Below are 13,628 nucleotides of genomic sequence, written 5' to 3'. Positions count from 1 at the left end.
CTGCAGTGTTATGTAACGCGTGTAATGTGCTAAGCAAGAAGAAAGTTTCTTTTCATACGAGTGGAAACTGTTTTATTTATTTTTTTTATCCTCGACCTTCACAAATCCGAAAGTTTAAAGTGACAATGTATAAAAACATACCTAATATCTCAACTTGTTTTAAAATGTTTTTTAAAGAAAGACAGAGAGAGACAGTGAGTGTATGTATGTATGTATGTATGTGTGTATATGTGTGTGTGTGTGTGTATACGCATGTAAATACATTTAAAATAAACCCCTTTTTAGTTATGGAGCTCAGCTGTACCATGGCAGGGTTTAGATTTTGGTTTTCTCCACACGTTTCCCCTGGATTCGTACAGACCGTTTTTTTCCCCCTTCTTTCTTTTCTTCCCTTTCTTCTGGCCATTCTGAGCTGTGGCGGGAGGAAGGGGCCCCGGCTCCCTGAATCATGTTATAAATGTTTTGTATGTTCTCTCCTCGGCGCACGGCCGCTCGCCTGCGCGGCGCGGAGCTGGTTAATCCTGGACTGGATCCCGGGAGCGGAGCGGAACGGACCGGCGCGAGGGCTGGTCCCAGTCTGTCAGCGCATGGGAGAGGGCCGACCCATCAGGAGGCTGGGCTGGGCACCACCTTACAGGGCCCAGCCCCCCCTTCACCAGTCCCACACACACACGCACACGCTCCCCCTCTCCCTCTCACTCGCTCTCTTTCCGTCCCCGCTCTCGCTCCGGCAGGCTGCGTCCCTCCGTCTCTCCGCAGAAACCCGCCGCCCCGGCTTGATCTGATTTTATTTTGTTATCGTCGTTTTTTTTTCCGAAAGCGGGAAGACTGAGTGTGCGCGTGTGTGCTGAGCGTGCGTGCCCGCGTGTGTGTACCCGTGTGTGTGTGTGTGTGTACGTGCGTGTCCTCGGCTGAAGCAGAAGTTTGGTTCGCCTGGAAGTGCCGTCGCGAAGCGGAGGGGAGAAAGGAAGACCCGTTGCCGTGACTACAGAAGACCCGCCGCCGCCACCATGATCCGAGTCGCGCTGCTGCTGCTCCTCGCCCTGGCGGGCCCGTTCTGCGCCGTCGCGCACGCAAGTAAGCCACACCGACGCTCCCGCGGCGGGCTCCTGGAGCCCCTCTCTCCGCTCACACACACACACACACACTCACACACACACCCTCGCTGGGCGCGGGCTCCTCTGCTCCACTTGACCTCCATGATCCTTTGTTTTAGTTTTCAGCTCCCATCAGCTGGGTCTTTGTCCTCCTGCTTTGCTCTTTTAGCTCGTTTTGACTCCTCGTGTTTGGAGTTTTTTTTTAAACGATCCGTGGAAACTTTGTTGGGGGGGGGGACTTTCCCCCCCCCCTTATTTCTGCTCTGAGTGACCAATACCTATGGCAATTTGGTTCTGGAACATTGTGTACATTTGCTCATACAGAAAATGTTTTACAGGGCTTTCTGTTCTTTGTACTTGGATGTATTAGCGGTAAATGCACGCAAGTCTTTGATTTGGAGAAAGAAAGAAAAAAGCCGCAGGAAAAAGCGTTTATGGTGTCTACATCTTGGTCTGGTTTAGAGGGAAAGTGGTGTGTTAGCGAGGCAACAATCAACTCGATGTCCCCCTCCCTCCCCCGCCCCCCGAGTTCTTGGGGAAGTTTGGGGGAAGTTTGATATGGCGGCACGGTTAGTTTTCCTCGCACTCAGACACCTTGGCTCGGTGTGAGAGGAGCGTAGTCCCTGGGAGTGGGCCGGCCGCGACGCGGGTTCGAGACGCGCACGCTTGTCTGAAAGTTAATCCCCTGGCCCCGCCATTGGAGAGGGGGAAGCCTGGTCCTGGCCAGGGCTCCAGCCTTCTGTGCGTGCGTGTATTAATAGAGGGTGCTCCATTTATAAAGAGGGGTATTTAGACAGGCGCGGAGAGAGCGAGGGAGAGAGGGCCACTGAGAGAGAGAGAGAGAGAGAGCGAGACTGAGAAAGGGAGAGGGAGAGAGGGGCACTGAGAGACAGACACAGACAGAGAGAGAGACATGGAGAGAGGCAGAGACACAGAGGGAGGGAGAGACTTTTTTGACTTTTAATGCACCTTTATTATCACATTATTCAATTAAATTTGATAATTAGCACATTATTAGCACATCATTCAATAAATAACATGCTACATGAGGGAGGGAGAGCGAGAGAGAAAAAGAGAAAGAAAGAGAGAGACTGAGAGAGTTAGAGCGAGACAGAGACACAGAGAAAGACAGTGAGAGAGAAAGAGACACAAACAGACACTGAGAGACAGAGAGCGATAGAGAGAGAGAGAGAGAGAGGGGAAGAGAGAGAGAGTACATACAGTAATGTGGGGCCGTGCAGTCTGCCCTAGGACACGCCCCACCTCGCCTTCTGCCGTCTGGATCCCATCCCTCCACCCCTCTACATTTAACCATCTTTGGCACGGCGTCAATCTCTCTACCCACTGGGAGAGGAGTTCAGGAAGGATGCGTGCATGCATGTGTGTGCGTGTGTGCATGTGTGTGTGCGTGTGTGCATGTGTGTGTCTGTATGTGTGTGTGTGTGTGTGTGCATGTGTGTGTCTGTATGTGTGTGTGGGGGGTCAGTGGTGTGGTGGGTGTGTGTGTTGCATGTGTGTGGTGTGTGCATGTGTGTGTCTGTAGTGTGTGTGTGTGTGTGCGTGTGTGGCTGTATGTGTGGTGTGTGTGTGTGGGGGGGGGGGTCAGTTGGGTGTGTGGGTGTTTGTGGCTGGGGGTGCAGATTGTGGGGCTATTTTTAAGCCTCCAACCTTTACTGAAAGAGACCCACGGGGACCAAGTGGAATCCCGTCCACACCCCAGCACCCCCCCCCCCCCCCCCAACACACACACACTCGCACTCTCACACGCACACACCACTCTCACACACACACACACACAGACACGGCCCACGCCCCCGGTCTTCCCTTCCCTTCCCTTCCCTGCCCATCGCCCACGCGCGCACCCTAATAACACGCTTTGTCTGCACCTCCTCCCCTGCCCAGCCCAGCCGCGCGGCTCCTCCACGCCGCCGCTCCCTTCGCCCGAGGAGTCGGCCCGCTCCGGTCCCGGGCCTCTGCTAATGAATTCCTCTGATTTATGGGTGCCTGCGACGGGGAGCGCTACGCGCAGACACCTCCTCGTGTGTGTGTCTCCGGCTCGAGAGAACAAAGCCGGACTCGCCGCTGAAGGGCTTACCGCCAAACCCGCTATCCCCTGCTCCCATCGGTCACCCGCCCGCGCCCGCTAAACCGTAACCCGCGAACCCCATTGTGGCTGGATTCCCCCCCCACACACACACACACACTTTTGTTCACATCTGGTTGTGGGGAGCATGTAAGACCCACGTGAGTTCAGGAGCTCTTCCCCTGCCTGCCTGAAAGCGGGAGGGGTGGGGGGGGGGGGGTGGGGCGGCGGGGGGGAGGACGTGGGGGGCGGGGGGTGGATGGACAGTGGCGGGCGGGGGGGGGGGTGTTCGGCGTGGCTGCCGGGCTGATTGCTCCTCGTAAAACATGTGAGCGGGTCCGCGGTGTCCTTGCAGGCTGAGTGACACGTGAAGGCTCTGTGGTGTGGACGAAGGGGCCAGAATAGCCCGGGCTGCTAGCACACGCTCGAGTCGCGGAGGGGGGGAGGGGGGGAGGGAGGGGGGGAGCGAGCCGCGGATCCTTACATAAGCCCGCGTCTGTGATCGCCGCTGTGCGCCTGTGCCGCTCGCCAGCGCTGTTTGTCAATAGCGGCGTTGTTGCGCTGACGCAATAGACGCCGCTGGCGTTACGCGGCATTAGAACCGCGGCGTGAGCGGCGGCAGGACGGCCAGGCGGTGTGGGGAGAACGCTGGAGGGTTGGAGCGCGCCGTTGGGTCCGGTAGTTGTGTTTGTTTGGAGGGAGGAGAGAGGTGTGAGTGTTTTCTGCCCTGGGACAGGGTGTACAGTTTGAGCTGCGGGCTCCAGGGGCCGAGCGGCAGCGGGAGTGGCTGTGAGGGCTCTCTGATAAGAGCCCCGGAATATTCCGCTCCTGCCAGAAATGACGTGCGGTGCGATATCTGTGCTGCGGCGGGGTCACGGTCCTGACACGGGGGGGGGAGGGGGGTACGGGACGGGACGGGACGGGACGGCTGCGTTCCCCTCCACCGCACAGAAAACATTCCAGGCAGCCTGTAGCCGGACACTCCCTCGCAGGCCGGCAGATGTGGCCGGTCTTATCAGCGCCGCCCTCCCTCAAAAGAGGGATTCGGGGCGCAGCTGGTTATGAGGGTGATAGATGGGCTGAGAATCCTTCGCTATCTCTGAGCGAGGGGCCTATCTTCGCCCGTCAGTCTGTCTGTCTATCTGTCTGTCGGGTGGAAACCTTGAGGCATGACCTCTTCCACTCCTTCCTTCCGCTTAGCTTCCCCTTGTCTTCCACGGATCGTTTCTTTGTGACGACGCCGCGTTTGTGGGAGAACTCCCGAGCGCCTGGGACGGGGATTTTTAATAGCCCACGCCGGCGTTTTTTTTTTTGTTTTTTTTTGGAGACGGTGACACACGCACAGCTGCCGTTTTGGCCGGCGGGATCGCGGAAGGCCGCGTCAGACGCCGGTTCGGTGCAGCGACGGAAAGACGAACGCCTGAACGCAGCGAGAGAGAGAGAGAGAGAGAGAGCAGGATGGGGAGAGGGCTGGCGCGTTACTCACAGGAAACGCGCCGATCCCCCTCTCTCTGCCTCTCCACCCCGTCGTTTCGCTCCCGTCCTCCCAGATACAGCCACATTCCCAGGCCGCAGTCGCAAGCTGGGAGCCTCCATATGGAGAGGGGGAGGGGGGGGAGCCGACAGAGAGAGAGAGGGAGAGAGAGAGAGAGAGGTAGAGCGACAATTCCTCTCCTTTACTCACGATCCACAGCTGTGTGAGCAGGCGCGAGGGGAAGGAAACAGCACTTAGAGATAATTGTGGGATACTCGGGCCATAATGAAGCAATTGTTGCCGCGGCCGTGAAGAAAAACAAGGTGACATTGGGGTGCGGAACGCGAAGCGCCTCTCTCTCTCTCCGGAGCGCGGGCGCTCCATCCTGAGACATTCCAGACGAGCGGCGGCGGCGTCGCGGCACTTTAACCCCGTCACTCCCACCGCTCCTCTAAATATTTACGCTGCGCCGCTCGCTAATGAAACGCCGAGAGCGGCCGGCCTGCGCCGGAGGGGCGGAGCGGCCGGCGTTCGGGCCCGTGTTCAGCACCGTAAACAAGTCTCCATCGAGCGCCGCGGAGAACAATTAGGAGAATTACACAGAAATTCAGTCAGATTCTAAATATAATCTGGCCTTTTTGGAGCCGCTTGACCTGCCTGGGCTTTTTATTATTTATTTTTTTTGTAGTTGTTATTTTTGGTTGCTCCCTCTGCCATGCAGGTCATTTTAAAGCACAGTTACTGGATTGTTCCTGCGAGTGGCCCCTACACCAGGCTTTACGAACGCGTCGATCCTGCTCCAAAGTCCTCATTCAACTCCACAAGTTAGCGCAGTATTGCCTGTAGCAAGTTGAGCTTTTGGCTCAGGTTAACAGTCTTAACCTTCAACGCCAGGATCGCTGAGGGTCTTATCCCAAATTCAAGGTTCAGCTCGGTGGGGCGCCCACCTTTACTCGATCGGTGAACTTGGCCACGCCCTGGCAGCCATCTTTCTTCTTCAGCAGCTGTGTGCTGCTGTGTGACATTTTCCCAAGTACTTCAGATCTCTGACATCTTGTTTGAATTCAGGAATGACCAAGAGCAAAAAAATGTTTTTTCGTCTTAGTGAGGACAGCAACTCCCAAGAACGACATGTTACTTGGATTTTTTTCCTTTTTAAGCACGCCAGTCCCAAGGAAAGCCAGTTTGTTTGCGCCAGTATATCACTAAAACTGAAGGCTTTTCCTGCATTTGTGCTGTGCTTCTCTTTTTAAAATACACCATTGTAAGTCACACCACAGTCCTTTGAAGTTAAATAAAAAATAAAATAGGATCAATATCTCCGCTTTTTCTCCACTGTAAATGTTTTAGGGGGAAATTTACCTTTTGTTTGATTAATACTGCAAGCTAACAACAGATTTCATAACGTATTTATTTTGTTGGAGTTCTTTAATAAGATCTTTAAAGAGTCAGATGTAAATCAAAGGAACATAAGTGAAAAACCATACCACAGAAAAGATGTAAATTACTCCACATTTAACAAACATCATCCAGAGCCCCACTGCCAGATCTAACGGGTGTTTGATTTGCGGACATCCTGGCATCCTGAGAGAAGAGCTACCCTGTTCACCAGCCAGGCATCCTGTACTCAGCAGGGTGTTCTTTAATAAAAACTGCTGCATTTTCTCAGCTCATGCAGGTAACTGTCTTTCATCTGATGATATCTGGCTGCGCGCTGCGAATGGCGAAGGTCTAAAGCTATAAATCTCGCCCTTTCTCCCCTCCCCCTTGGTGATGTCGCCTGTTAAGAATTGAGCTCGGTCCTCTTGACGTCACCCATGGTTATGTGCGCTGTTCTCCTTCTCTCATGGTGGAGATTTGGAGGGGCGAAGCGAAACCCTGGATGCCCTGCTTAGTCAGGACGGGCACGGGGGTGGGGGCGTGGGGTGCGGGGCATGGACAGGAAATTAAGAGAGCGCGATGGCATGCCAGGGCTAAAGAGGCAGGCAGGGCGGGGTCGGTGCTGGGTGAACGGCAAGGCGGGGGCGGGTGAGGAAAAAGGAATGACTCTACCCTTAAGGGGGCGTGGCTTGGTGACATCATGTTGCCAGGTCAGTGCCTCGTGATTCCTTGAGCCATAAGTTTGGGGAGGGGAGGAGGGGGGCGCAAACATGCTCTTCCTCTGTGCAGGGCGTTCTTCGGGGTTACTGAAATGTGCCTTTTCCAAAGGAAACAGTCCCAGGACCGACGCACTGCCAGGTATGAGCAGAGAGTTCTGGAATGCCTGGTGGCGGTTGGTTTTTTGGCCGCTTTTAAACACTGGGTCTGGTTGTTCTTGTGTAGGGGAGCAAAGCTCTAGATGGTCTCCACACTGCCTGATGTTTTAGGTGCGCCTCAGATTTTTACCGTTGAAGATTGTGGAAAAAAAACATGCCGTTCAAAAGTTTTTCTTCAGCACCAGGCATGCTGAGAACCACACGGAAAACCTGAACACTAAAAATATGTAAATTGCCAAAAATCAGTTGAGCACAGCTAGTCACCACCAAAATTCATTCAAACAGTGACAATGGCTGTCCTTAGGATCACTTCCAGGGTGATTTTCTTTTCTCAAAACACCAACAAGGAAATATCTCATCATTTGCCGACAGTAGTTGCTCTGGCAGTGATGAGATAAAGGAAATGATTGACAGGTGTGCTTAGCATAAGAAAAAGAACTTTCTGTGGTCAGACTCTGCGAACAATAGCTTGTTATTGTCATGTTTTATAATGTTGCACATTCATTCATTTGACAGATTAGTCATTACGTAAGAGTGACCTGGCCTAGTGGTTCTCAACAGAGTGGGCTTTGATGGCAGTCGCCTGTGTTCTGGCCCCTCCCCTCAGGCACTCTGGTGCCAGCCTCAGCCCTGGAGGACGCTCCGGTGACAGAGGCGTCTGTCGCGCTCGAGGCCACCCCTGAGGCCGCCGCCGCCGCCGCTGATCCCGTGGAGGCCGCCGAACCCGCGGCCCCGGAGGCTGTGGACGCCACGGAGCCGGCCCCCGGAGAGGCGGCCGCGCCCGAGCCCACCGACGCCCCGGCGGCGGCGCCGGCCGAGGCCGCTGAGCCCTCCGCCGCCCCCGAGGCGCCGGCCGAGGAGGTCCCGGCCGAGGTCCCGGGGGAGGTCCCCGCGGAGCTGTCCACGGAGGTGCCCGCGGAGGCGTCCGCCGCTCCCGCCGAGGCCCCCGCCGAGGCCGCCGAGGACCCCGAGCCCGCCACCGCGGCCGCTGAGCCGGCCGTCGCCACGCAGCCGCCCGCGCCCGAGGAGCCCGCCGCGCCCGTGGTCACCGAGCCGCCCGCCGTCGCCCCGGAGGCGCCCGCCGCTCCCGCCCAGGCGGAGGAGACTGCCGCGGACCCCACCGTGCTGGTGGAGGTCCCCGAGGGTACGGCGCTCCTCCGACCTCCACGCTTACTCCCCGTACTGCTGCAGGAGGAGGCGCTCCCTCAATATCGCTCTCACTCGCTCTGTCTGTCTCTCTCGCTCTCTCTCTCTCGCTCTCTGTGTCTCTCTCTGTCTGTCTGTCTCTCTCTCTCCCTGTTTGTCTCGCTCTCTTGTTCACTCTCTCTGCCTTTCTTTATCTCTCTCTCTGTCTTTGTGTCTCTCTCGCTTGCTCTCTTTCTCTCCCACTCTCTCTTGCTCTCTCTCTCTTTGAATGAATATGATCTTTCTCTCTGTGGTCAGTGCTGTGGTCTCTGTCTCTTATCACTGATCTGCCTGTGTGGTCAGTGCTGTGGTGTTCTGTCTCTTATCACTGGGGTGTGATCTGCTCATGTGGTCAGTGCTGTGGTCTGACTCTGTGTCTGTGTCCTAGATGGTATGGGCACAGGCCAGGTAGTGGGAATCGTGATCGGTTCGCTACTGGCGCTGATCATCGTCATCGTCGTGGTGGTGTCCGTGATCAGAAGGATGGGCCGTTATTCGTAAGTACCCTTCCTCCCCTCCCCCTCCCCCTCCTCCCCTCCTCCCCATACTCCACCGACTCCACAGTCCAAACCTCACTGCCACACATCACAGACCACCCCCCCCCCCCCACCCTGTCTCTGAGGTATACTCCTTTCCTCATGCGACTGTCCCAAAGAGTTTCCTCGGCCATCCACTCCCATGTGTTCCTGGTGGTTATGCTGACTGCTAATCCCCCAGAGGAGAGGCAGGGTCCAGTTGTATGTGTATCTGTCGGAAAGGGGCGGGGGTGAAGGGGGCAGAAGTTGAGAAAGAATCCAAACAGTGGAACGGGAGATCATTGCTCCTGTCACATATTTTGATTTAATGACGGCTTAGCCCGCTGACTCAAGAGCAAGAAGGACACTTGTGCGACTAATCACCTTCAAGTGGTATGTTGTTGACAGGCCAGGAACATGACTGAGTTTCTTCTCTCTGCTAGTTTTGCCAGTACCCAAATGAAACTGCGATCAGCACCGAGATCGTCTCTTTGAGGATGTGATTTCTGCTGTCTTCATTCTAACGGAGCCTCTTTATACCATAGGTCTTCTCCAAAGAAAACAAAGAAATCCAAGGCTCAGGAAAACATCTTGGTTTCTGTAATTCTTTCATTGATTATATTCCAGTTAATCATTTTAACCTTGCGACCTTTGACCCCCACTGGTGTTGCAAACTGGCGACATCACATAAAAAAAAGAATTAAAAAAAGAAAAACAGGTTGGCATATAATGAGTTGTAGCTCTCTTCTGAAACCTAATTTCACACTGATTCAAGATAAAACACAAATCGCATGCACTGTAGTCAAGTCTATTTTGATTCAAATTGATCAACAGTTCAGATTGATTTAGCCAGGTCTGAACAAATTGGCCCTGAGACGATTCTAACAAGAGGGATTAGATTCATCTCAGTGTATATAGGTCTCAAGAAGAGCATCAACTGAAAGACTGTCAATCTGTATGTATAATCATATCTATTGACCATCCCAGAAACTAACCAGATGACACGTTTTAAAACCAATCGGATTTCGTCTGTAAGTCTGGACCCCAAAAATGTTTTTTTGTGTAATACAGGAGCGGTTGCCCTTCAATCTCCTTACACTGGGGATGTAAAACACAACATGGCGACTACACGTCTGACACAGGAAGTCAAGGCTAATTTTGGTCTGGCCTGGGGAACCTGTTTCCAGACTAGCAATCCATCTCAAATTATGCAGAACATTCAAAACTGCACACAGTTCATAATCACAACCCAGTGTACAGATTCCATGCGGCTATTCAAAGACCCGGAGAGATAATTGCAACTTTTCCCATTTTTTAAACTAAATGCCCTCCCTTTCCTGTCTGTGCTGTATATTCCAGTTCAGTAGTCATAGCTACTGAAATAACATAGTTAACCTCAATGTGTAACAGTTTTTCTTAATTAAAAAAAAAAAATCTATACCTTAATCCGTTTTGTTACCCCATTGTTCAGACAATCTATCAGGTAATAAGATCCCACCCCCCTTTTTTTTCGTCTGATTTTCTGAGTCGGTTTATGGTGGCTGGAGAGGATGGTTGCTCATGGTCAGTTTTATCACCACGCCCTGTGTGTGTGCATCCCGTCACGGTCAGATGGAGGAGGCGTCGGCCTCTTGGCATGAAAAGGTCTGCGAATGTCTGACTCCTCCCTCTCTTCTTCTCTCTCTCCTCTTTTCTCTCTCTGTCTTTCAGCCCTTGAGGAGAAAAACTGGCAAAAAGGAAAAGGAAGGACGCCCAGTGTTCTGGAAACTGAACTACTGAACTATGTCATTTCCTGTCATTAAATAAGCATGTTACCAGCACTCTAACCTACACAGAATTCTGGACTGTTGCCAAGAAGGGAAGGGGGAAACCGCCCCCCGTCCCCCTCCCTACCCACAACCCTACCCCCACTGCCACCCCAAGGGTGGACACAGGATGTGACATTGAATTTCAGGGTCCTTCGTATGCATTTTAAAACGAACAAGCTTTTTTTTTTGTTGTTGTTTTTGTTTTTGGACGCTCACAGTATAGCGATGTACTTTTGTGCATCTTTCAGAATTTCTGTGAAGAGGCCCGAAAACATTAAAAAAAGAAATTTACTACACGCCTTTAAAAAATATAAAAATTTAGAATTTATTGAAATTAAGGAGATAAATGGGGAGTATTTCACAAATTCCACGGCATGTATATACTACACTTAGGGACTATAGTGATTACTGGTTCATCTGTCGCAGTTGCTTGCTCTAGCTTACAGTATATGGTAAAGGGCCGTGTAGCCTATTGTGGCCCCAAATAGAGGAATTAGACCAATATAGATTAAACCCCCTGCTATGTGTTGGTATCACACACACACACCGAGTGAACTCTCTTACTAACAACGTGAATTTGCAACTGTATGAAGCCTCGTGCGCCGAAGTTGAAGCAGTGCCGCGCTCCCTGGCCTACGGGCCGACCGAGGGGCGGAGGAGAGAGAGAGACGCGCCTCGTCTGCGGGTGCGAACGGGAGTCATTCTGCCAGCTCTAACACTGACGTATAAAAACCCCTAATACATATCTGTGATATTTAGCAGAATGGTTTGCGCCCACTCCCCGTCCCCCTTGTCGTATCCCCCATATGAAATGTAGAGATTTGACTTCTGAAGCTCATTAATGTGAATTGACTTGTCTGTACGTTTTTTAACCAGTAGGTTGAGTTCCAACGTCAGGTCTTCTATCTTCTATCTTTTATCCATCTGAATGTGTTCCACGTCCCTTTCTCTGTGAACACCCAACCCCCACCACCTGACCTCCCCACCCCCCCTGCTAGCGTCGATGTTGAAGCAAGGTCCAGCATACAAGGACTATGCCTGTATGCCTGTGCTCTCATGGTCCTGAAATAGGCCAATCAACTCCTTCTTCTCAAGTGTACGCACATGGATTCAGTGTCAGTGCACCAAACAATTCAACATTCAACAGAAAACAAATCTTCGTTTTTGTTTTTAATCGCCATTGACCATTAATAGGTGCAAAATAACTCCGTCTTGGTTTTGCTGTGCTCGCTTTAAGACCTCTGTAATAAGTGCACTGAAATAAAAAAATGAAATAATGTGTAATGAATTTGCTTTTAGACACTGCAACACTTTTTCTAAGAGTTTGCAACGATTTTTTCCCGAGCTTCTGCCACATTTGCTGCTTGCTTCACGTTCTGTACCAATTCTAGGTCTTTAATTTGCTGTCTGACTGTTGAAGTCCTTTTATTTAATTGCAGTGTTTTTTTTGTTGTCGTTTTTTTTGTTCATACTGTTTCAATAAAAAAAAACTGAAAAACTGTTCTCTTTGTCTTTTGTGTTTGTATGTCGTACGGACTGTGTGACTTCATTCTTAGTTAAAATTAGAATTTTAACTGCCATGTCATTTTGGACGGGCAGTTCAGGATGGCTCCTCCACAAGCCAGCACTACTTTGAACCTTAGTACCCCTTACCCACCACCAACCCCCCACCCCCCACAACAATTTTTAACCCCACCCAAGATGACTTCCCAAGGAGGTGTCAGTTCATTGTTTGGGTGCCGCTGGCTCATGCTGGGACTGTGCGTTTGTGAAAGCGTTGAGATTGAAGGACTGCGCGCTTCGGACATCCAAAGGTCACTATCGTACAGGTCCTCCCCTCATCACAGTGCCCCTCCTCAGGGCGGGGCTGCTATGTACCTAGATCACTTTCACTGGACTGGGCTCCAGGGAGGGGAGGGGGTTATCTGGCCTCAGTGGAGCCTGAAGGCGGGGGCAGATCACTGGGAGCTGCTCGGACTGTGCTGACGGTTGGCTTTTTTTTTTTTTTTTCTTCTTAATTTGCGCTAGTGACTTTTTTTCTCTTTTTGGTACGGTGGTGCTGGCGTGTGGCAGCGCTTTGGCGGTAAACTGTGAGACACGCAGTGTTGGCCAGTGTCTGCGTCTTACCTCCGTGTGGTTTTAGGCAGCGGACCAGCGGTCACAGCCTCCCCCCTCCTCGCCGTAGCCCCCGCCTGCGCCGCTCTTCCCTCCGCCCGGGAACAATGGAGCCCTTTGAGGGGCCGAGACTCCGCCACCGGGGCGTCCCGCGCTCCCTGTGCCGTTACAACCAGCGCGCCGAGAGCTTCCCCCCACAGGAGTTGGCACTGCAAATTCTGTACATTTCTGTGGGGTGGAGTCATTTCCTGCCCCCGCATTCACACACACACACACACACACACACATGCTGACACACATGTGCAGGCTCACGTGTACAGTCACACTAGCGTACAGCTCGCTGGTGCCTGGCGCTCACTGAAACAGGCCCTCTGTAATGAACACCCTCTCCCGTATCTGTGTCTGTGTCTGTGTCTGTGTCCGTGTCCTGCACCCCACTGCCGGCTGCCGCTTATCCCCGCAGCTCCAATTTCAAGCACAGCAGATGCAACTGGGAAAGAATGCCCTTATCTTCCACATCAGAGTGTAGCGATAAATAGTTTACTGCTCCCAGCTTCCCCTACCACCCCCCCCCCCCCCCCCCCCCCCCGCCCCCCACCTCTCCCACCATTCCTCTCCGCAACCGGACACATCTTAAATATCTGGAACACCGTGATGCATGTTTTTAAAATGCTATATTGGAAAGATTTTGCAAAAGTGTGTTTTCACTATGCTCCAATTGCAGTGTGGTATATGCAGTATGGATGCATATGCAGTTTTGGTATTTTATTCTCTTCTGCTGTCTGTTCGATTGTAACATCTTTCATTGAGGACAATGTAAGAAAATGAACATGACAGTCCATCAAAGATGAAATACATAATGCAAGGTTATTTCTGTGAACAGATTTTTTATTGAGTGTTTAGTAAAAATGTTACAATCATTTTGGCGGAAAAGGTCAATTAATTTATTAGATTATTTAACAGGGGCAACTGAGCTAACACAAAATCTTCTCACAATGTTGCTGCCATGTACTGGCAATAACATTGACAAAACATTCCAGTAATGTTGTCAGAACATTTTCTGTTAGCTGGGAATGCGCATTAGTAACATTTCTGT

The 13,628-nt window shown here is 52.1% G+C and overlaps 1 protein-coding gene across 2 annotated transcripts; it reads left to right on the top strand.

Moving 5' to 3' along the window:
* The first annotated feature begins 539 nt into the window (after positions 1 to 539).
* si:ch211-156j16.1 (uncharacterized protein LOC564557 homolog) lies at positions 540 to 11,918 on the top strand. Of its 2 annotated transcripts, XM_064297882.1 has the most exons (5): positions 540 to 1,077; positions 7,517 to 8,053; positions 8,483 to 8,593; positions 9,160 to 9,209; positions 10,320 to 11,918. In XM_064297882.1, exons 1-5 carry the CDS (start codon positions 1,011 to 1,013, stop codon positions 10,386 to 10,388), a joined length of 834 nt encoding a protein of 277 aa, XP_064153952.1. In that variant the 5' UTR covers positions 540 to 1,010; the 3' UTR covers positions 10,389 to 11,918. The 2 variants fall into 2 exon arrangements, with proteins under 2 accessions (XP_064153952.1, XP_064153953.1); XM_064297883.1 differs by lacking the exon at positions 9,160 to 9,209 and having other exon boundaries at positions 555 to 1,077; positions 8,483 to 8,591.
* Positions 11,919 to 13,628: the final 1,710 nt, after the last annotated feature.

The sequence above is a fragment of the Anguilla rostrata genome, chromosome 11 (assembly GCF_018555375.3).
Source record: "Anguilla rostrata isolate EN2019 chromosome 11, ASM1855537v3, whole genome shotgun sequence".
NCBI lineage: Eukaryota > Metazoa > Chordata > Actinopteri > Anguilliformes > Anguillidae > Anguilla > Anguilla rostrata.
This window is presented reverse-complemented; position numbering and strand designations above follow the sequence as displayed.